General features: G+C 49.7%; 3 protein-coding genes across 3 annotated transcripts; 2 read left to right on the top strand and 1 right to left on the bottom strand.

The window, feature by feature from the left end:
- The first annotated feature begins 565 nt into the window (after nucleotides 1–565).
- C17H1orf162 (chromosome 17 C1orf162 homolog) lies at nucleotides 566–4,140 on the top strand. Its single transcript, XM_075722244.1, has 6 exons — nucleotides 566–648; nucleotides 1,365–1,427; nucleotides 1,775–1,901; nucleotides 2,217–2,305; nucleotides 2,942–3,021; nucleotides 3,619–4,140. The coding sequence occupies exons 2-6, from the start codon at nucleotides 1,397–1,399 to the stop codon at nucleotides 3,676–3,678; spliced, it is 387 nt and encodes a 128-aa protein (XP_075578359.1). The 5' UTR covers nucleotides 566–648; nucleotides 1,365–1,396; the 3' UTR covers nucleotides 3,679–4,140.
- Nucleotides 4,141–8,547: 4,407 nt separating this feature from the next.
- LOC104026087 (adenosine receptor A3) lies at nucleotides 8,548–10,493 on the bottom strand. The gene is made up of 2 exons (XM_009478745.2): nucleotides 10,144–10,493; nucleotides 8,548–9,151 (listed from the first exon to the last, which is right to left on the bottom strand). The coding sequence occupies exons 1-2, from the start codon at nucleotides 10,491–10,493 to the stop codon at nucleotides 8,548–8,550; spliced, it is 954 nt and encodes a 317-aa protein (XP_009477020.1).
- A 2,435-nt stretch (nucleotides 10,494–12,928) lies between these two features.
- LOC104027875 (adenosine receptor A3) lies at nucleotides 12,929–14,491 on the top strand. Its single transcript, XM_009478743.2, has 2 exons — nucleotides 12,929–13,263; nucleotides 13,867–14,491. Exons 1-2 carry the CDS (start codon nucleotides 12,929–12,931, stop codon nucleotides 14,489–14,491), a joined length of 960 nt encoding a protein of 319 aa, XP_009477018.2.
- Nucleotides 14,492–20,621: the final 6,130 nt, after the last annotated feature.

Below are 20,621 nucleotides of genomic sequence, written 5' to 3'. Positions count from 1 at the left end.
AGAAACAAAAAGTTGGGTTTTTCTCTTGTGTAACAAGGAAAACAGTTTTACGTGTATTATGATAATACACAGTATAAGCCTGTTCATTTTCTTTTTATAGGAAACTTTTTCCCTGAAGGATTTTGTGATTATCTCAAATGTCCCAGCTGACCAAAGCAGTTACCTGTATGTGATCTCGTCCTTTCTGTGTTGAGAAGTAATTTATTTAGTAAATCAGTAAGCAGAGTAGGGTGTGCTTACGTGCCTCTTTTGTATGGATTGGTATTACAGTAGGGAAATGCTTATTTTTAGTGGAGTTAGTAAAATAGCACAGTTTTCTTCACTTTTCAGTGCAACAGTTCAGCAAAACAAGGTGTTCTTTAGAGGTAAGAACCTTACTTAAAAGTAAGTTAACTTAAGCTGAAGCTGACTGACTTTTTTAGATGAACAGTTCCTGAGAGTGCAGGTGTTTTTCATAGTTTCCTGGGTTTTTGAATAACAAAAAACTGAAGTTGCTCAACTTCCACATTTGTGTAACCCACATCTGAATGACACTTGAGCTTTAACTATTTTGACAGAGATCTGTTTTGCAAAGCAAGCAGTTAAACTGCTCTGCAAACGCTTCAGGAGTTTTCTGCCAGCAGGTGGGCAGCAGTTCTATGGTGCGAGGTAAGATGGAGCTGTCCTTACTTTTATTACTGCCAACACAACGCGCTTTTAGACTTTGTGTAGGAAACTGGGAGGTGTTAACTGTTTGACTCCTGGAACGTGGGCAATGACGGGCATGCAGTAGAAAAAGATGATGGCGACGGAGAACAGGATGTTTACTTTTGCGTCGTTGTTGGCAATACATGTTGTTCGCACTGTGCGGTTTGCAAGCCATATAGTGAGAAACACCAGGGTAGGAATTTTGTAGGTATTTCCCTATCTTTACGATTCCACCACCAAATTTGAGAAGAAAGTTATCGTTCCTGCTTGGGTGGAAAAAGTCAACGTAACTTGAGAAAGAAAAACTTAGAGGCTTTTTTTCAAAGCTGCTTCTGATTATGGAAATGTTCATACAGTTCACTCAGTTCTAGCTGCTGCAGAAATAATGCTGTGGGTGCTTTTTTATTAAATACACTCAATCCTTTCAAAAGAAGGCAGCATGTTCATATAAGAGTAGCGAACATGCAAGTGGAGGAACAAGACACTGAGAAGTAGGATTCATGCTGAGTAGTTGCTGGGTTTGCTGCTGTGGCTTTGTGCTAGCTTGTGTAAGATGTCTGAAAATTGAGAAAAACTGAAGTCTGTGAGTTAGAAGAGGGTGACAGGTTGGTTTTGCTGTCGTGTGTGTGTATCTACATGTATATAAATATAACTATTCCCCCCCCCCCTTTTTTTAGCTTCTCTTACTGTTCATTAGTGTTTGGAGAGAATGGGAGGTGGTTCCTCAAAATCAAAGACAGGTATTTTCTTCTTTACGGAATTTTCTTAGATGCAGTATTCTTGACTAAGCTGATACTGTCCTGACTCAAAAAGGGCTGCCGGAGGGGTAGCTTAGCAGCAGATGTATGTGTTTGGGAAAGAACTGCATGGCTGCCAAAGGCTGCTGTGGGACAGTAATAGTATGAATAACTACATTTTTCTGTCTGGTGTTTCTACTTTCATCCCTCTGATAGAGAAATGTTATACTTACGATAATACTTACTTGAATAGGCTCATGCCTCCATGTAGTTCTTGTTGCTTGTAATATTACTGGAGAAATTAACATGTTTTAAAACCAGTTTTTGATATTTTTTTTTTTCCTATTCAGTTCCAGTTACAACAGCACAACCCACTTCCACTACTGTCACTGTACATACTACTACTGTACATACTACTACTGTATATACCTCTGCGACCAACTTAAAAGCTCCAGAAGTCAAATGCTGGATTGATAAGTAAATGCTCTACCTTTATTTTCTGACTTGAAACACAGAGTTCCCTGAGACTGCAGACGACTCCTGTAAGGGGGGAGTTACATGTAATGCATTTTACGTCTTGAGATTTTAAAAGGTTGCTTAGAATTTCCTAGTCTGTGCACTAGATATTTAATTCATAGCGATGCTTAATGCAGATACTCACCTTTTAATCTCATGGAGCTTGGGATAAGTGATGTATTACATTTCATGAAGTTTGGTGAATTTGAGCACTACTGATTCTTAACACCTCTGTTAAAACTAGGGATTCTGACACTGTTTTCTGTTTATCAACAGCCATGAAATGCTCTACCTGTTGCTAGCCTTTATCTCTGGCATCCTGTCAACTGTTCTGGTTTTTGCAGTTGTCTACCTCTTCATAAGAAGTAAGTGGCACAGTAGCGGGAGTAACGGCAGCACGACGATCCAGATCTGGTGGCAGAGAAGTGCTTAACATCTTGTGCTGCACATCTAAACATGGATGGTGCGAAGTTTCCACGCTCTTTGGGCTGCATCTGGCAGCACTAGGTGTTCAAAGTAACTTCTACAGAGATTACTTTGAAAGGCTCAAATTATGTCTCCCTTGAATAATTAATGTATTGATGAACAGGTCATTCCTGGCAGTAACTCCTCATGATTCATCCCAGGGGCTGTTTTCACAGAAGTAACTGTAGCACCGATAAGTTGTGGTGGTTTCTCTTGGTTGTGTTTGCTTTGGTTTGTCTTTTTTCATCCTAATGCTGGCCACACAGCGTTCTCGCCAAACTCGTCAGTCGCTTTCATCGTAGCCACTTCCAGCAGGTGGGCAGGGACTTGGGCTACCCTCCTGCCTGGGCTGCCGAACTGCTCGCTTTGCAGTGAAGGTCTGTGACCGAGTTTACGAGCTCCATCGAAGCCATGCACTCTGGTGCCGCTCTGTCACCACACTCTTGCTCCTCTCTTGTGCTGCTGTCTCCAATTAGCAGACAGCAGATGGAGTAGACAGCTGAGACAGCTGAGACCGGTATCTCTCTCCTTCCTAGAGTGTAAGAGATCCCACCAAAATTTACAAGAGCAAGTTCCCTCCCAGACAGTGAGCGAGGAATCTGCTAAGAACACCGAGGTAAAGGTCACAACTATTCTAATACTTTATGCAGAGACTTCAGATTCTTGATAGAATAGTAAATATTAATTTGGGGGGTGAGAAGAGGGGTTTGCTCTTGCAAGAGTCAAGTGTTCGTTGACAGTTCCTTTGACTAAGGAAAAGCGCTTTCTTTTGTGCATCCAAGGCTTCAGCCCGTGCTTGTAGTTGCAGGGAGTTACCTGAGGAGGTACCTGGACAGTAGGAGGAAAGATACTCCTCCTCGGTTTTCATAGGGCTCAAATGCCATATTCCCCACATATTTCAAGGCTTCTGGGGCTAAATTAAACGGCTAATTAGGCAGGTTAGGGGAAAATCTTTTTAAAGCGCAAGCATTTCTGCAGTTTTCCTTCATGATATTGGTTCTTTGGAAGCCCCAATGCAGAGCTGACCCAGGATCCTGAGCTAGACTAACAACTGGTCTGATCCAGCATAGCGTTTACTAATTTCCCATGTGCAGGGACAGACCGTGACTGCTTGTGGTGTGTAGCGTTGAGGACAAATGAAACACCAGAAGTTTGTGCTCAGATGTGATGCCTGCATGCTTTCTAATGTTTGCGGCTTCTTTCAAATCCCCAGAATGAGGTTGCCTACACCAGTGTGGTCTTCCAGCGGAGTCGGACACCAGTGGGTGTGTGACAATGAAGTGAAATGAAGATGCTTGCACTTTCTGCACATCAAATGCTACCAGAACTTTATATCAAGGCCTGTAGCACTCTGAGAAATGCCAGCGCTGCTGTATGTAACATCAGCTCATTTTATAGTTATAAGGGGGAAACTAATGGTTCCTATTCCAAACTGCTTGCCAACAGTTGTGGACAAATTGCTTCTTATACCATATTTCCTCACCTGTAGGAATCTCAGTGAGTCCTTACAATGCATTTGTAAAGTTTCCATTTGTGTGTTTACTATTGCTTTGAACTACCAAAGAGAACTGAAAACCAGAAATGTTACTCTGCATCTATTCATGTCTGTGCCCTTAAGTTTCCCTCTTCTGTCACTGACTGTAGCATTTTTCTTGTTTTTTGATTGCCAGGTGCTCTGATTAGTTATTTTCTGCTTATTGAAGTGATGATAACGAAATGTTTGTATGCAAATGTCTGCTTCAATCACAGTGTAACAGTCAAAATTTCTGGAAATGTTAATTCATGTGTTGCTACCCAGAGTGTTTGAAATACATTGTAAAAAGTTAAAAATCATCCCCTTTTCATAAACTGGGGAATAAAGTTGCTGCTAGTGACTCAGCTTCAGCAGCCACAGAGAAGCTTCCCTGCATGTTCCTGCGCCCACGTTTGGGAGGCCCGGTGTCCGAGGAAGGACAGCGATGTCCATCTGTTGTACACTGCTTCTCCTGCAAGGCTCAACTGCAGCTAAGTTTCCTGCTGCCTCCGCCCTCTGGCTTCAGAAGCCTCCTTGTTTCTGGTCACCAGAGAGTGTCAGATTCCGGCAGGTACTTCCCTTTTCTGAGAATGCAGGTGATCGCGTGCGTGCTGTTGTGAACACCTCTGTAGAGGAATCTCTTAGGCAGGACAAGTGCCTCGGCTCCTGCAGCCTCCTGTGCGCTGCAGCTGAAGACAGCAAGCTGGACGTCTGAGAGGCTTCAGACGAGCGAGGCTGGACACGCTGCCTGGTGGCAGCACGGAGCCGCAGGCGGGCCGCTGGATGTAGCTCCGCTTAGATGTGGTGCGTTTGATGTCTTCCCAACGAGCAGTTAGCAGAGCAGTGGCTCTGCCTCTGCCAGCTCCCTTGGGTTGTCCTGCCTTCGTGACTGCAAGAGCTGGTGGAAGTCCAGGGGACCACTGAAAAGCAGGTGCACAAACACTGTTACGTTCTGGAGTCTGGCTTGAGAGATGTTGTGGGTAAGGCTGCTGACTGTTTTACAGGGCTAGGAGTAGAACTTGCGGTCTTTGTTTTGCTGAATCTGCTCTCATCCCAGTCATGGCAGTTTCAAGTGCGATTTAATAGAGAAAATACCATATTACTCCTCAAAATGTGCAGCTGCTGAGAGGTTCGTGAGGGATGATTGTAGTTGGTTCACAATTATTTTTTTGTTTAAAATTAATAGCAATGTTAGTCTGCTGCCTGACAGCAACTGAGAAATAAGAATGTCTGAAAATTTATCTGGCTTGCACAAATGTTACTTCACCATACCAACAAGAATGCTGCCTTCTTGCTTTAGATACTGTTAGATCCTGCATTTAAAAGTGCAAGAAAATGTGACTCACTGCCCCGAGACCAGCTAGGATGTTGGGGTTTTCATACAACCATTTCTTGTACTTTGTGAAATGTTGCCAACCGCAGTGCGCTAATTTTGCGTGCTTACCTAGAGAGCCCCGTGTGGTACAGCCTTTGGAGATGGAGGGTGGCGGAGAACCTGTTTGTTGCATGGCTGCTAATGAGTCCCAGGCTCATCCCAGAGCATCCGCCTGTCTCTCCCTTTCCCATGCCAAGAGCTCTGTATAGTCATACACAGCTTTTAATGGTAGCCAGCAGCCAACTCTTTGGTTTATAGACAGAGGAATTTGGGACAACTGTATCTGCTAATCAGAATAGAGGAGGGATTTGTGTCCTCTGTTTTGCTATTCTGGCTCTCCCATTTTCAGTGTTTCGGTAGGTTTCTGCTAGAGGTGTTTGCACTTGCGGGCTCCCTAAAGACAAGCTTTCACAGCAGGAATGTGCAAGGAATTTGTCTGGTATGGGAAAGTCCAGCACAAATTGTCTGGCCCCGGGAGGGTGGGTGCAAACGGCTCATGGGTTACATGGTGCTTTGAAGGATGCACGGACAGTAGTGGCCTATGATATTCCCTGGCATTTTGGAATGGACATCTGGTTGCAATGTTAAAAGGATGGATTACTAGAGCTATGGCGATGATGTTGATGCGACTGTCAGGCTGCATTTCCCTCGGCCAGCGATGAGTCAGCTCTCACAGGAGAGCTAAATCCTTTGCTCTCCCTGAGTGATATTTGTCTACACGTGGACTGCTGGCATGTGCCTTCACGCATCTTCACATCTAGTTTAAGCAGCATTCAGCCTGTTTGATATCTGGCTGGGGCCAAAGCCACAACTATTCCCAGAGTAACTGCTGGAAGTGAGAACCAGGGCCCTACTACGCCTGCACGAAGGCTTTCCACCAGCACCACCGCCGGCAGAAGCCAGCTGAAGAGCCCTCTCCCGCAGCGGGGCAGCTGCTCCTCTGGCTGCCTTTTGCAGAGAGGCTGGGCCCAGCTGTGCGAGCGCCTTGTTCCGTCGCTAAAAGGTGAGCTCTTGCCTGGGGTTCCCTCTCGGGGGGCTGAGCAGGGTCAGCCAGCTTGCTGAGCCCGCTCTCCTTTGCAGCTTGCTTTCAGAAGGCAGGACGGCTTCCGCTGCTCTCGGTCCTCTCTGTTTCTGTTCTTTCTCCCTGTCCTTACGCCTCGTTCTCTTGGAGTTTGTCAGGCAGCCTGCTAGGAATTTGGTGTGGTGCTGCTCCCTCTTTTCTCAATTTCTCAGAAATGCATAGGCAGTTTGCTGTGCGTCATTCTTACGAATAATTTTCTGCTCTTTAGGTGGGACCTATTTTTCTGCTGAAAGCAATCAGTTCTATCAACCGATAATGACAGATCATGTAGCAAAATTCTGATGTGCTTATGCAGTGACTTCCTTCTCTGGCCTGTCTATTAATAGAGCTGAACTGTGTAACAGGGACAAGCTTTGGCCTGTGACAAGGGTTACATCAGATAATAAATTGAGATGTCTGATCTCAGCTAAAGGAGCAGACGCCAACGCTTTCTGAGATAACTAACAGAATGATGTGCTCTCTTTTCTGCTTTTTCTAGACCACTTTTATTATTTAAAGGTGGTGAAAAAAGAGCCTGGCCTTTAGTGACCTACTTTTAACTTCGCCCATGTTCCCTAAAAACAGGCTGTGTGTGCTGTTGTGTAATACGTACTGCAATTTCTGTGCTGTCCTAGTCAGGACACTGACTAAAATGGCGTGGAGATTTCACGCAGGCTGCTTTTTTGATTGTCGTGGGAGATGAGCAGGCTGAATTAATATAAAATCCATCCAATTTTTATTATTATTCATGAAAATGTGACAACACTGACACATCACAAGCTGACCAGACTCAAATTTAGTCTAAATTGATAGAGAAGACAAAGGGTGTAAGAATAGTCAGCGAGGACATGCCTGGATTGCGAGCTGCTGTATTGCCAACAACAAAGAATTCATTTATCCCATTTTTCAGTGGACCCAACCAATCCTTATGTAAAAAAAAACAACAGTGGACAAAATTTCTCTTAAGTATCTCTTCTGTATCTTGAAACAATTTAATACAAAGACATCTACAGATAAAGGTATATTTACATACACCTTTAGAGTAGTCTTCAGGTCTGTTACAGGTTGCTACAAAAAGAGCAACTGTTCTTCAGGTTTACAGAGGAGACTTGCAGCAAATTACATTTAAATCAGGTGTTAGGAAAGCAGTTTGTGATTGTAGGGAGAATTAAGCATGGGAATACGCCGTGCAGGAAGAATCCCCAAAATTAATAGGTTTTAGTAACAAATTAGGAAAATGCATCTTTGGTTTAGAGATAGTCGGTTCTATCCTTGGTAACTAGCTGGGGGAGAAGGGAAGAACTTAAAGATATCATTAGTTTATTTTTTGACAGTCATCTCTTCCTGGCACGCTCCTCTGTCCCCAGCATATCTCATTAATGAATGGCTTCAGTGTGTTTGGCGGTTCTGGTGCCCTATGAGGTCAATTTTGCATGCTTCTGGGGTGAGCACTGTCTTGATTTAAAAGCAATGAAAGTCTCGCGCTGACAGGATCTCCCCCAAAGAAGAGGAGGGCCACCAAAGTCAGTGCAGCTCCTGGCCTTTCAGCCGAGATGGTCAGCAGCAGGAGCATCAGCAGCGGGTGAGGGTAGTTTCACGTTGCAGGCCATCCGCGGTGGAGGTGTCGCAGGAGATGCTATAGTCTTATTGGACAGGTGCTACTGTCAAAAAAAAAAACAGTCGGGGCAAGTCTGGCTGTGTGTAAGCAAAGGGCCTATAGCTGGGCAGAAAGAGAAATCAAAATGATAACAAAATGACTTCTCAGTCTTGAGTTAAAACTAGACATGAACAAGCACTGGTTTTAACCAGCTGGCCATGGATCCAAGCTGGGGAACTAGGAGCAACAAGTCTGCCTTGTTAACAGTGCTTCGGGTCGCTGGTCTACCAAATAACGCTCAAGCCAATAAATAAAAACTGGAAGGTCCTGTTAAATGAAGATGCTTGCCTTGGTACAGCGACCACCAAGCAGAATTCTGTGGGGTACAATAATGTGGAAGATCATAAATGATCCTTTTGGGCTTAATGTCAAATGTGCATCAGGTTGAGTGAGAGGAGCCGGCCCTTATCATAAAACAGTTTGTGCGAGAGCAGGAGTAGACAAAACAGAGCACACATTTTCCCATCAGTTTCTTAACAAAGCAAAGTGTTTGTCAACGGTCTGGTATATACTGGCATGCCAACATTCACTCCTCACTTATGACTGTTGGTCTGTTGTTTGCTCTGTAAGAACTGGGTCTGGTTTTTTGCACAGGATATAGGTCCTTAAAATTAAAAGGTACGTGGTTTTGAACTTCTTTATCTTGCAAGCATAGACAATGGGGTTCATAGCAGAATTGGCATGGGATAACAGGATTGCCAAGTACATCAAATAACGGGGGATCTCACACTCAGGATAAAAATAGGAAATGCAGTTTATAATGCACAGAGGCAACCAGGATATTGCAAACAGGAAGAGAACAAGTGCTAGAGATTTGGCTGTCTTGAACTCCTGTCCATAAAACACTCCTGCCCCTCTCACATTGGCTGTACCTTGTCTTAGCTTTCTCCGGATGATGTAAAAGATTTCAATGTACATAGCACACATGATGAGCAGAGGGACAAGGGTGCATGTGAAGAAGCCAAAATATACCATGTAATCCATCCTCATCACAGAGGCAAATTGACACCTGAGGAAGTCAGAGCTGCTTGATTCTTTCTTGTTCCATCCAAACATGGGGACTAATCCTACCAGCAGGGACACAGACCAGCACAAACCCAGTGCCCACCACACTCTTCTCTCTGTAGTGATTATTTTATATCTGTTGGGGAAGAAAACCCAGGTCATGTTAAACAGAAGTGTTTGAAATAGTTAAGGATGGTTTCAAAAACTTGCATGTTCAAATACGACAGGTTCCTTGTCACAAAATGGAGCATTAACTTTTTTTGGGGGGTGGACACACCAAATCTTATTTTGACACAGGCCCTAACTCTTCATTTGTAACAGTTACTTTGCAGCACCCATAAGAAGAATGATGCTTAACTTCCCCTCTTCGTAACTGGGTGGTTTCAGCTATTGTGTTTCTCCTTTCGCTATGATCTTAGTGCTCCTCTTGCCTAGATACTGCTTTTCTACTATTAACAGTCCTATCTTATTTCTCAGCTTCTTGGGTGTACCTTACTCTTTACATTTGGTTTATGCCATTTATAGGACCAAACTGGTCTTTCACGCTTCAATTTTATAGGTCCTTTTCCCATAAAAAATATGACTTCTTTCATGCTTGAGGTTATGCTTTGCATTTCTAGCTTGTGTACTTTTCCATTCAAATATGAAAAGTGAATGACTTCTTAAGTTAGCTCCTAATAAGTCTGTTACTTCTTTTGTATTTTCAGCAAACTCTGAAAGGAATTTTATTTAAAAGAGTAGCCTCAGAAACCCAGAGATATCTATAGTACTCTCAGCACCCTGCACAATTAACAGAACAGCTGAAGAATTTGGCTGTTTGACCACAGACTCATCCTGTGGCCAAATTCTGTTCAGAATAGCACGGAGCCCTGCACGAACACCCCTGGGCTCTGTCCACGCTGCATTATTAACTGCAGAGGTGGTCCCTGCGCTAGATAGCTTGTCTCGGGTGGGCTTTGGGCACAGGTATTTTCTCCATGCGCAAGCATGCGCTTAGAGTAAATATTTGTCAGAAAAGGGCCAAGTTAAGGAGGAGAGAGGAGGTGGCACCCGTGGGGCAGAGGCTGGGTGGGGGAAAGCTGGCAGGAGCGGGGCGAGCAGAGGGGCCCGTGGTGGTCCAGGGCTCACCTGGTTGGCAGCTTCACTCGCAGGTACCTGTCGATGGCGATGGCCAGGAGGGAGAGGATGGAAGCGTTAGTGAAAACCACCATCAGGCAGCACATAAATAGGCAGCTGTAGAAGTGGACGCTGATGCCCAGACTCACCACGACGGCCAGGGGCATGACGAGGATCCCCACCGCGATATCAGCCAGTGCCAGGGAAACGATGAAGTACAGAGTCGTGTTCTGAAACGTCAAGTTCAGCTTCACCACCCAGATGACCAGGATGTTACCCAAGGTGGCAAACAAAGCAACCAAGCACTCGGTACCGATGTAAATCCCATCCAGGCTGCTCAGCACCAGGCTCTCGTTTGGCATGGCGAGTTGCTGGAGTCGCTCCCACCCTGGCTTGAGCTGCAGAAGGGAGCATGGGCGTCGATGACCGTGTGTGGGACTCGTCCTCGGTGTCTGGTGCTCAGTTGTTCCAGCGACTCTCCGGCATGCAAACCTCTTCCAGTATTTCACGTCCTCAGCATTCAGGCAGCAAATCAGCTGTTGCCCTTCCACAGAGCTGTGAGTGCCTTAGCATCCAGGAAACGTTCCCGCCTCTGAACACATCTCCTGAAGCTCACAGCATCCCTTCTTGAAGGAAAAAATGGAAAAGCTTCCACGAGCCCGCTGACTGGCAAGCTATAAACAAATACTTTGCTTCCTCTTCCAAGCCACGGTTTTATAAGTGGGAGAACTGTAACCAGAATTGACTGTGCAAAGCTGTCTGCTTATCAGGCTAGATAATCATGCTGCAGCACTATCGGAAATGAGACTGTTCAGGGGACACTAGAAGGGGTTTTTATTAAATATACTTGATTTAATTCAGGGTATACCATTTCAGTTAAGGCCCCGAGGTGGCCAAAAAAACGCTCTTTACTTGGAGCTTTCTTAGTCTGACAAGAACGCTCATAATGCAGGTGACATTTTCAGCGAGGCCCCTCATTTCTGCTAGAAATCAGTATGACGACCAGCCAAGCCATGGTCAGAGAGTGGCATACTTTCCTATGCTTCGTTTATGGAAGACAGACTGAGGAAAGGTGTGGGAGGTGATGGGGAGTAGCGGGGAGAGGGCGTGAAAGGTGCGATCTGTTTGCTGCAGGTGAGCCCGGCAGCGCGCGGTGCCTTGCTCCTTGTCGTGGGTCTGCAGTGAGGAGCTGCTCCCGTTTCAGATGAAACTGAGAAGAGGCGCAAACCTGTGAGCTCATGTCAGCCTGGGAGTCGCAGGGTAGCCTGGCTCTTCGGCAGACAGAAATGCACGCTCTCCAGGAAGGAGAGCAAAGAGCAAGCGAACAATTAGGTGGATGGAGCCCTATTAGTGTAACGAAGCCTTGCACAAACATGGGTAATACTCGGTTTCCCAGACACTGAGTCCTCCGTCTCTTCCACCCAACTTTCTGGCAAAACTGCAGATGGAGAAGTGAAATCAGCCCTGGGAGGAGACAGAACCAGAAATAAGTGAGACTTCTTTATTGTCTGCTGTTAAAAGAGTTGGACAAATTCCACTTCCTAGAAATCGGTGTAAGTGCTTCTTGCTCCCTGACTGGAAGGCATTTTGGCAGAATTACTGCTGGGAAAATGGTGAGCTGTCTATAGACAGTCCCAGTCTGCAACTGAGCTAGGCTTTGCTGGTTTTCTAATCAAATCTGACACAGGATATCTGTGGGTGCAGGAGATAAATCCCAGGAGAGGCATGTGCAGGGTCACAGCTGGGATGTACGCTAGGCTTTAGCAAGCTGAATGAGTTACTTCTCTGGGAAGGAGCGGGCAGCTGGCACGGTGCAGCTTTGAGCAGACAGGGGAAATGTCTGTGTCCTGGCTGTGAGTCACGCGTGGGTAAGAGTGCTCCCCACTTCCTGCGCTTGCCGTGTCCTCTCCTCCCTCAACCTCAGCTGCCAGCTTCCTTTTTCTGTCATCTACTCCTGTGGCTGCAGCCAGCTGGGTCTGGTAGAGAGAGCTGCTGCAGCGCTGAGTTATGGGGGCTTTAACGGGGCCCACCCTCCTCTGCTGCCTGTGCCTGCTGTAAACGCAGCTCCTGAGAACAAGAACTTGGTACTGCATGGGACCTTATGGGAGCAGCTTGTGTAACAGAGTCAAAAGGAAACGTTTCTCCCTCCGTTCGCCTTTTGCTCATCCAAAATCCAGCTGTGTGTCTTCACATTTGCCCTCCGCACGCCACCTTTGTGGCAGGGGAAGGGACTAGGTCACTCAAGGTGCCTTGGCCCTGTCTTCTCTGATGCTTCACCTGCGCTGCATGTATAGACTGAGCAGGCTTTAAAGAAGCTCAGGGTGGAGCATCTCGCTGCAGTGCACTATAGCTGTGCAGTGGCTGATTCACCCTGCTAGGCAGCACAGAGCGTGGGGGGAGGTTGTGCATTTGGGGCTAATGCAGACTAGCAAAATTACCACATCCAACAGGTAGCCCCTGCGGTTTGCTCATACCATGATGCTGCCACTATATAAAGTTGACTCTTCTACAAAAACACACCTAAATGTGCTGAAACCTTGAGGAGACGGAAAGGCGGCTGTTACAGGGTGCGTTATAGAAGGTCTGATAAATGGATCTTCATGGACAATTTACTCTGCTCATCTTCAAAGAGTGAGTTGTGTATGCAGATCAGAAAGTGTGCAAAATTCTGAATGAGGGACTTAATTTAAGGTAGATCGGGGGGAAGCTGCCTTCTGACCTGGCTGTTGGAGGGAAAAAAAAAGAATTCAGTGCGGCATTTCTTAATTTTGGATGTAAACAGCCTCAGATGTCCAAAATGTCATTAGGCAGCCTGGATGTGATCTATATCACGATGGAGTTTGTTATTGGGATATTTGCAGTGGTGGGCAATGCTTTGGTGATCTGGGCAGTGAAGCTGAACCCAGCTCTTCAGAAGACCACCTTCTTTTACATCGTTTCGCTGGCACTCACTGACATTGCCATGGGGATCCTTGTCACGCCGCTGGCTGTTATGGTGAGCCTGGGAGTCGTCATCCATTTCTACTCCTGCCTGCTCGTGTGCTGCCTGATGATGATCCTTTCTCATGCCTCGATCCTGTCTCTCCTGGCCATCGCAGTCGACAGGTACCTGCGAGTGAAGCTGCCGACCAGGTGAGTCTGGGCAAAGGTCCCTTCTCATCGTCTTTTCCCCATTTCTCTCCTCCCTTAGAGTTTCCTTCTCCCTTGTTTGCAGCATCATAGGGCTTCCTGGGCATCGTCAGTTCTCCGAGAGAAACTCGCACAAAGGCAGAGGTTCCCCAAGTGTAGGCAGTGGAGCACCAGCAGTCTGGGCACTCCTGGAAATTCAGCAATGCCTGAAAACCTTAAGCTACAGAGAGTCAGGGAAGGGTTGCTCATAAATGTGTATGTGCTTGAAGTCTGAATAAGGCGGTGGTCTTTAGGTTTTCCCCTGGGAGACAACCATACTGCTCCACTGATGCAGGTCAAAATGAACCAGGATTTCTGAGGAAAGGTTTTGACCTGGCATCTGTGGGTTCTCATTTGAAAGGGATCGGTGACCACTTGGAGGTTCCCCTGTAGTTTCAAAATACATTTTAAATGTCAGAAGCTGCTAAGGACCAACTGCACAGAACTGTGCTTAACTCAACTGAGGCCAACCAGAAATGAGTGCTTAAAAGCCCAAGTTCCTGAATATTGTAGTTCTTTTTTCTGAAGAACTGCGTCTAACATGGCTGATGCTTCCTGCCCACCCAGGTACAAGGCAGCCATCACAAAGAAAAGGATTTGTGTGATTCTGGGACTCTGCTGGCTTGTGTCCATGCTGGTGGGGCTGGTCCCCATGCTGGGATGGAACCGGCACACGGGCAGCTCTGCAGCTGGCTACATCGAGTGTCACTATCTGGCTGTGATGAGAATGGATTACGTGGTGTATTTCAGCTTCTTCACCTGGATTCTCCTTCCCTTGCTCATCATGTGTGCCCTCTACACTGAGATTTTCTACATCATGTGGATAAAACTAAGCCTGAGCTCAGTGAGTCCTCCAGGAGGAGGAACAGTTTGTGGGAAGGAATACAAAATGGCCAAATATCTGGCCCTCATCCTCCTCTTGTTTGCAGTGTCTTGGCTGCCTCTGGGCATCCTGAACTGCATTTTGTACTTCTGCCCCTCCTGCGCCATCCCGCAGCCCCTGATGTACCTGGGCATCCTGCTGTCTCACGCCAACTCAGCCATGAACCCTGTTGTCTATGCCTTAAAAATACAGAAGTTCAAAGAAACATACAGTTTCATTCTGAGGACTTACATCCTGCTCCAGAAGTCGGAGTCGGTTATTTCTAGCATGGGGCACACAGCGGAGCAGCTGGGAGAGAGCACCATCTGAGCTGTGCCCTGCTCCTCCCTCTGTCCACGCTGGATGCAACACCTGGGACAGCGTGGGAGCAACGGGAGCAGGGTGAAGATGGCACAGACACCAGGACGCGTTTCTCGGATGGCGCGTTCTGGAGCAACAACTGTGTGTGTGTACGTCTGTGTTCGGCTAGTTAAGCTCTGGACAGTGCAACGCTCAGGTTCCTGGCTGGCTCCCAAAACTGAGAAACTTTGCGTTTCCCATGCAAAAGGTGTGAGATGTTTGGCACAGAGGGGTAGCTCGGCGGGGGAGCGCTGGGTGCAGGGGAGAGCCTGGTGTTGCTCACACTTAGGGGTGTTTTGCTCTGTTAATAAAAAGCACGGGTGTTCTGCTCCGTTCATAAAAGCACGGGTGTTTTGCTCCGTTCCCAGAAGCACGGGTGTTTTGCTCCGTTCGTAAAAGCACGGGTGCTTTGCTCCGTTCCCAGAAGCACGGGTGCTTTGCTCCGTTAATAAAAAGCACGGGTGCTTTGCTCCGTTCATAAAAGCACGGGTGTTTTGCTCCGTTCGTAAAAGCACGGGTGCTTTGCCCCGTTCCCAGAAGCACGGGTGTTTTGCTCCGTTCGTAAAAGCACGGGTGTTCTGCCCCGTTCCCAAAAGCGGGGCCGGGCGCTGCCGGAGGCGCCGGGGCTCTGCCGGGAGGTGGCAGCGCTTCCCCGCGGTCCCGCTCGCCCGGTGCCCCGGCAGGGACAAGAAGCGGAGTCTTCCTCACCCTCCCGGGGCACCGCTTCCCCGGGCCCCGGCGCCCTGCCCCGGGCTGCCCACCGAGCTCCGCAGCCGGGGGATGAGCCGGGCCGGGATGGGATGGGATGGGATGGGATGGGATGGGATGGGATGGGATGGGATGAGCCGGGCCAGGATGAGCCGGGCTGGGCCAGGATGGGATGGGATGAGCTGGGCCAGCCCCACAGCCAGCGCCGGGCTCCCGGCCACAGCCCGCAGCGTGGTGGGCTCTGACGCGGGGGCTGATGTTGGCCTTTGGCACTGCTTCTGCCTCGGCTCTTCCTTTAAGAGTATTTGCTTTGTCTTTTCAGCTCTATTTCAGGAAACTCTTCTCAAATCTTCTCCTATGTAGTTAGCGATAGGACAAGAGGAAATGGGCTCAGGCTGCGCCAGGGGAGGTTTAGGTTGGATATTAGGAAAAATTTCTTCACGGAAAGGGTGGTCAAGCATTGGAACAGGCTGCCCAGAGAGGTGAGGGAGTCCCCATCCCTGGAAGTGTTCAAAAAACGGGCAGAGGTGGCACTTGGGGACATGGTTCAGTCTGGTCTACCCTTGATTGGCTTAGTGTGGACTTGGTAGTGTAGGTTAATGGTTGGACTGGATGATCTTAAAGGGCTTTTCCAACCTCAACGATTCGATGATTCTATATGAGATTTACATTCTTTGTGAAGAAGCGCTCTGGCGTGCCGCCCCAGGACAAACCTCTCTAGGCGCTAAGGTACCACAGGATGTAACGAGGAGCCGGGCCCCGGCTGCCAGGTTGCTGGTTGCGCAGGGAGCAGCGCAGCGCAGTCGAGAGGACCCAGGCCTGGGCGGGGGGCTCAGAGGCTGGCTGCTGGCAGGAGGGGGCTTCACGGTCCCAAAATACCCTGACCCAGCTCAACGGGCCAGCAGCACCCGCTTGTGGAAGGGTGCTTTGGAACGGAAGGAAAACGAACAGCCTTTGCGCAAGGTTTTGTTTGTACCAGCCCATAAAATTTAACAGCGTTAGATCGTCCTGTAGCTTTTTTGTAGAAGGCAGGTGCCTTCCCACGGGGCCACTGTCTCTGTCTAAAGACGCCCACAACGTGCTGGTCCTACCCAGGAACAGGCTGTTGGGTTTCTTTTTGTCTGTCCTTTTTAGCAGCTGTGGACCGGAGAAGTGTTCAGAAAAACGCCTGTCTTCAATAAACCCGTGTCCATGTGCCTGCGTAGGACTGTGCCCTGGGGCTGGAAACCTGCTGCTGAGCAGAGGGAAGGGGTGTCGCTTCGTACCCAGACTGCACGGTGCACCGAGCCCACGTTTCCTGGGCTGCAGGTGAGGTGAGAAATGCTTCGTCAGCTCGTTTCCTGACCCCCAGGCCAGACTGCAGAAGGGGCTGCTGCAGCTGTTCCTGCGAGGGGAGGGGACCATCGCCTGCCCAACGGGTACAGGACTGATCTGTGCTCTCGTCGCCCCGGCTCCCCGTGCTTCTAAGGAGAAATAAAAGACCTGAAGGAAAAAAGCCCTTTGAGCCCCCATCCCCACTGACGCAGCCGAGGGCGATGCCATCAGACCCAGCTGAGCTGCACCTGCCCCGACTGGGGCCAAATTGGGGCGTTCCCACCCAGCACCCCCTGTTCCCACCAGATTCCTGCCGGGGAAGGCACGAGGTGCACTTATTTTCTTCAGATGCTTCCTCTGCTAGGCAGCATCTGTTTCCTGGCCTAAATATGAAAGAACCAGGTTGCCGGGCTGCTGCGACTCCTCTGTCACCAAAGGAGGACGAGCCTGCACCCTTCCGCCCGGCCCTGCCCTGTGTGAGCGTGGCTTCGCCCCCAGCCCAGGGACGGCCCGGGGGGCCGCGGGTGCTGCGTCCCTCCTCAAGCCCCGCATCCTCCTTCCGTGGGCACTTGGCTCCTCTCCCACCACCCTCCTTCAGCCCCAGTGCCAGGAAACACCGGGCTGGAGGCTTTTACGGCTTGCAAAGTGATTAAACACTCCCTGCACAGAGGAGCCAAATGGGGCCGGGGCATGGGATCAGGGAGCATTTTGGCGTGGAAACCAGCTCTGCCCTCCCCTTCTCACTGTGTACTTACGAGCATCCAACCCCAGCTCCTGACCAAAGGGCTCCCTCCTTTACTTCCCTACCAAATTGCTCTCCCGTAAGCACGCATTGCGCTCCTGCTGAGAGGCTTAGAGAAACACATGGCTGAGCTCAGGCAGCAGAGCTCTGTACATCGGCGCTGACAATCCTCCCCTTACCTCTGCCGATGCCTATACTCTCTGCCTGTGCGCGTCTGTATACGTATAAATGTATACTGCCATAATGTATAATCCTGCTAGTTGCGTCCGTGTGGCTGGAGCATTTGGATGCCTTTGCTGCCACATACGGTAATATTTTTTCATAAAACCAGTTGCGATTTGAAGCAGGCTGCCTTGTGCAGGCCGATAAAGCTGGCAGCAGGAGGGACTGTGAGTAAGAAGGATCAGGCTCAGCTGCACGGGGGTCCAGGATGCATCTTCCGTTCCTCCATGGTGTCAGGTGGGCATCAGCCGTCGCACAAAGGCAGAGACTGCCGGATATCTCGGCAGTCTGCTCTAGACAAGTGGGAGGAGGATGCTGGGGTGGAGGATACGGTCTTTGTCAGCCCCTGGGTTCATGGCTATCACTGGGAGCTTCAGCACCCATGGATCCATGGCCGTCTCCGGTCACCCAGGGCGGCTCTGTCTGTCCCCGCAGCTGCGTTGCCGGTGGGAGCTCCCAGAGGTAGCTCAGAGCGGCATCCAGAAGTGCTGCTGTGACCCAGCCTGAGGTGGAGGAAAGGACCAGACCCCTCGTTGTTTCCCGCTACCTTTTGCTCCCAGTCCTGCTGCGTGGCACCCAGCCGGCTCCCCGTGCCCTGCTCCAGCCCTGGAGCGCCCGCAGCCCAAGAGAAACTCAGCCATGGGTTTGCTGCCACACAGAACTACCCGCCTGCGAGCCGGTTGCCGCTGGAATAAGTTTGTGGGCCAGCAATTTAAGGCTTTGGTTTAGATTAGGATTCAAAGGTGTATTTTTAGATCATGTTATTTAGCTGACGCGGCGGTGCCCGCAGAGCTCGGCAGAGAAGGCGGCTGGAGGAGGAGCCCGGGGCAGGTTGGGCTGCCGGGGCGGCTCCCATGTGGCAGAGTCCAGGGATGCCGTAGCTCGGTGGGGTTAAACAGCGTTTCGGATGCTGGTCCCCGAGCACTTGATGTATTTGCTGTTTAAAGGCTGTAGTCAGCTTGCTAGTTTCTTGGATGGCTCCAGCGAAAGGCTTCCAGCTATTCCCCAAGGATCCTCCTACATCCTGGTGAGATAAGGATCAGGAAGGGAAGGGTCTATCTGCAATCTCAGCTGTGGCTTTGAGCACAGATTCCCTTTTCACATTGCGGGTGGAGGGGAGGAGAAGAGATTTTCTAGAAAAAACTTTATTTCTAAGTGACACACAGATGCAGGAAAAAGAAAAAATCCCACAACAATGATCTTATCGTGTGAGTCAACAGCAGCAAGAGCCGCCTTTGTTCTGGCAGGGCTGTAAAGAGAAAAAGGCAGCCTCCTTGCAGGCAGCCCTGCCCGCACACCCCGCCCGGGGCTGCCGGCTGCCCCCCGGAGCCTGTGCTCGCACGGCGCCCGTGCGCCCCGGCCGCAGCTGGGCCTCGTCGCTTTGAGGCATCGACACACCGCGCTCTCCGTCCTCTTTCCTTACTTTCCGGCAGCTCCTGCTCTTGTGCCAGGAGGTGTGGAGGAGGGCTTATTTTCCGGGACTTTAAAATTCAGTGTTTAGCTTACAGGAAAAAAAAAGCAGCAGCTCATAAACCAAGAGGTGGTGAGCGGTGAGTGCTGTCCTGGCTCTTCCCTGCCTTGAAAGGAAATGAGAGCAAAGCAGAGAGGAGGTGAATGTGAAGCAGAGTCACATCTGGTTTAACAGAGAGTGATTGTGGTCTGGTGAATACCGAGCTGGAATAAAAGCCTGGAGCCTGGTGTTGGTGACCAATGTCATGTCACTGCTCTGTGCCTCGGTTTCCCCATCCACGGAAAGCGAAGGGTCAGTCTGGTGTTGACAGAGCGCGCTGTGAGCTGGGAAGTGCTGGACAGGAGCAGGGTCCTTTTGGTTTCCTTCTGAAACTTCCCACTTGGCATCATTTCACCTGCCCCCTTGGGTAGGGTGGAACGGTGATGTTAAAAAAATGCCATCAGTATTTCCCACAGATGGGAAAACCTGAAGAAAACTCTGCCCCCAGCACGCGTACAGCTTTGCTGAAAGACAAAGTTCACCATCCTTAGAATCCAGATTTTGTTCCAAAGATGATTTCAACCACTGTCAAAAGCAAATTGTCAGTGGAGGACAGGTCTGGAAAGCTCTTCTTCCCTTCCACATCCCATTCCCTGAGCTTGAACTGTGCTGGAAATCGGGGGATTTCTCCTGATGACTCACCCGCAGCGTATTGAAAAGCCAGAAAAGGGTGCAAATAAATGTGTGTCTGCTGCTGACTGCTCTCCAGTGCAACAGCAGTGCATCGTCTCAGTCTTGGCTGGTCCTGAATGTTATTTAAAGCAGAGTGGTGAAGCTAGAGAGTGTAAAACGCCGGACTCGGTTAGCACAGCAGATGGTGCTGCAAGATGCACCATGCCCGTGGCAGCCGGTGTCCAGCCGTGGACGGCCACGCGGCAGCGTGGGAGCCCCCCGGCCTCTGCTCCTGCTGACCCCTGGCCCTCTGCATCGCTGCTCTGCACCCCTGCGCCGCCGGCACGCGTAGCCCACGGCACGCGTAGCCCACGGCACGCATGGCCGCAGCCCTCCGGGGCAGCTTTAGCCAGGGGTCTGGCAGTGGGAGAGGTCAGGGTGGTGATAAACAGCGTTAATGCCATGAGGACCACGGCAATGCTGGGATAACCTGCATCGCAGGTGTTCTCTTGGGTTTTTAATTCCTGGGAGACAGCAAACTGTGGCTTTGCCCGATTTCTCAAGGAGCATCCGTGGCAACCTGGGCACCTCCTGCAGAGACGGCCCGTCCCTCCTCGCCGCCGTTTGACGCTGCGAGTGGGAGTGCAGCAACAGCATCGCTCCCAGGGCTTCACAGGGCAGCGCAGTGGGGATGAGCGGCACGCCGACAACCTGCCGATCGCAGCAAACATCACCCAAACGCTCCCCGGGTGAGCGGGGAGGCTGCCGTGAGATGTTTCCTGCCAAGCGGGTTTGCACATCTCCCGAGCAGGCTGCCAGCCTGTGCCGCGCTGTGGGAAGAGCTTCTCTCCTTTTAAGTCCAAGGGGCCGGTAAAGCTCTTCCATGGCAGCCGTCTCCATGTATGGGGATGGCATCCCTTCCCCAGGAGCGTGCTCGCCGCAGCCGCTGCCCCACTGCTCTCTGCGGGCACGGCCAGCCGCTCTCACTGCCA

Source organism: Pelecanus crispus, chromosome 17, assembly GCF_030463565.1.
Source record: "Pelecanus crispus isolate bPelCri1 chromosome 17, bPelCri1.pri, whole genome shotgun sequence".
Classification (NCBI taxonomy): Eukaryota; Metazoa; Chordata; class Aves; order Pelecaniformes; family Pelecanidae; genus Pelecanus; species Pelecanus crispus.
Note: the sequence above shows the minus strand (reverse complement) of the source record. Positions and strands in the feature narration are given on the sequence as shown.

What these genes read in the sequence shown, in the direction of transcription:
- LOC104027875 (XM_009478743.2), top strand. Translation starts at nt 12,929, where the DNA reads ATGTCATTAGGCAGCCTGGATGTGATCTATATCACGATGGAGTTTGTT. An exon ending in CGAGTGAAGCTGCCGACCAG is followed by an intron (nt 13,264 to 13,866) that starts GTGAGTCTGGGC and finishes CTGCCCACCCAG; the next exon opens with GTACAAGGCAGCCATCACAA.
- C17H1orf162 (XM_075722244.1), top strand. Translation starts at nt 1,397, where the DNA reads ATGGGAGGTGGTTCCTCAAAATCAAAGACAG. An exon ending in TTCCTCAAAATCAAAGACAG is followed by an intron (nt 1,428 to 1,774) that starts GTATTTTCTTCT and finishes TTTCCTATTCAG; the next exon opens with TTCCAGTTACAACAGCACAA. An exon ending in AATCTGCTAAGAACACCGAG is followed by an intron (nt 3,022 to 3,618) that starts GTAAAGGTCACA and finishes TCAAATCCCCAG; the next exon opens with AATGAGGTTGCCTACACCAG.
- LOC104026087 (XM_009478745.2), bottom strand. Translation starts at nt 10,493, where the DNA reads ATGCCAAACGAGAGCCTGGTGCTGAGCAGCCTGGATGGGATTTACATC. An exon ending in CGAGTGAAGCTGCCAACCAG is followed by an intron (nt 9,152 to 10,143) that starts GTGAGCCCTGGA and finishes CTTCCCCAACAG; the next exon opens with ATATAAAATAATCACTACAG.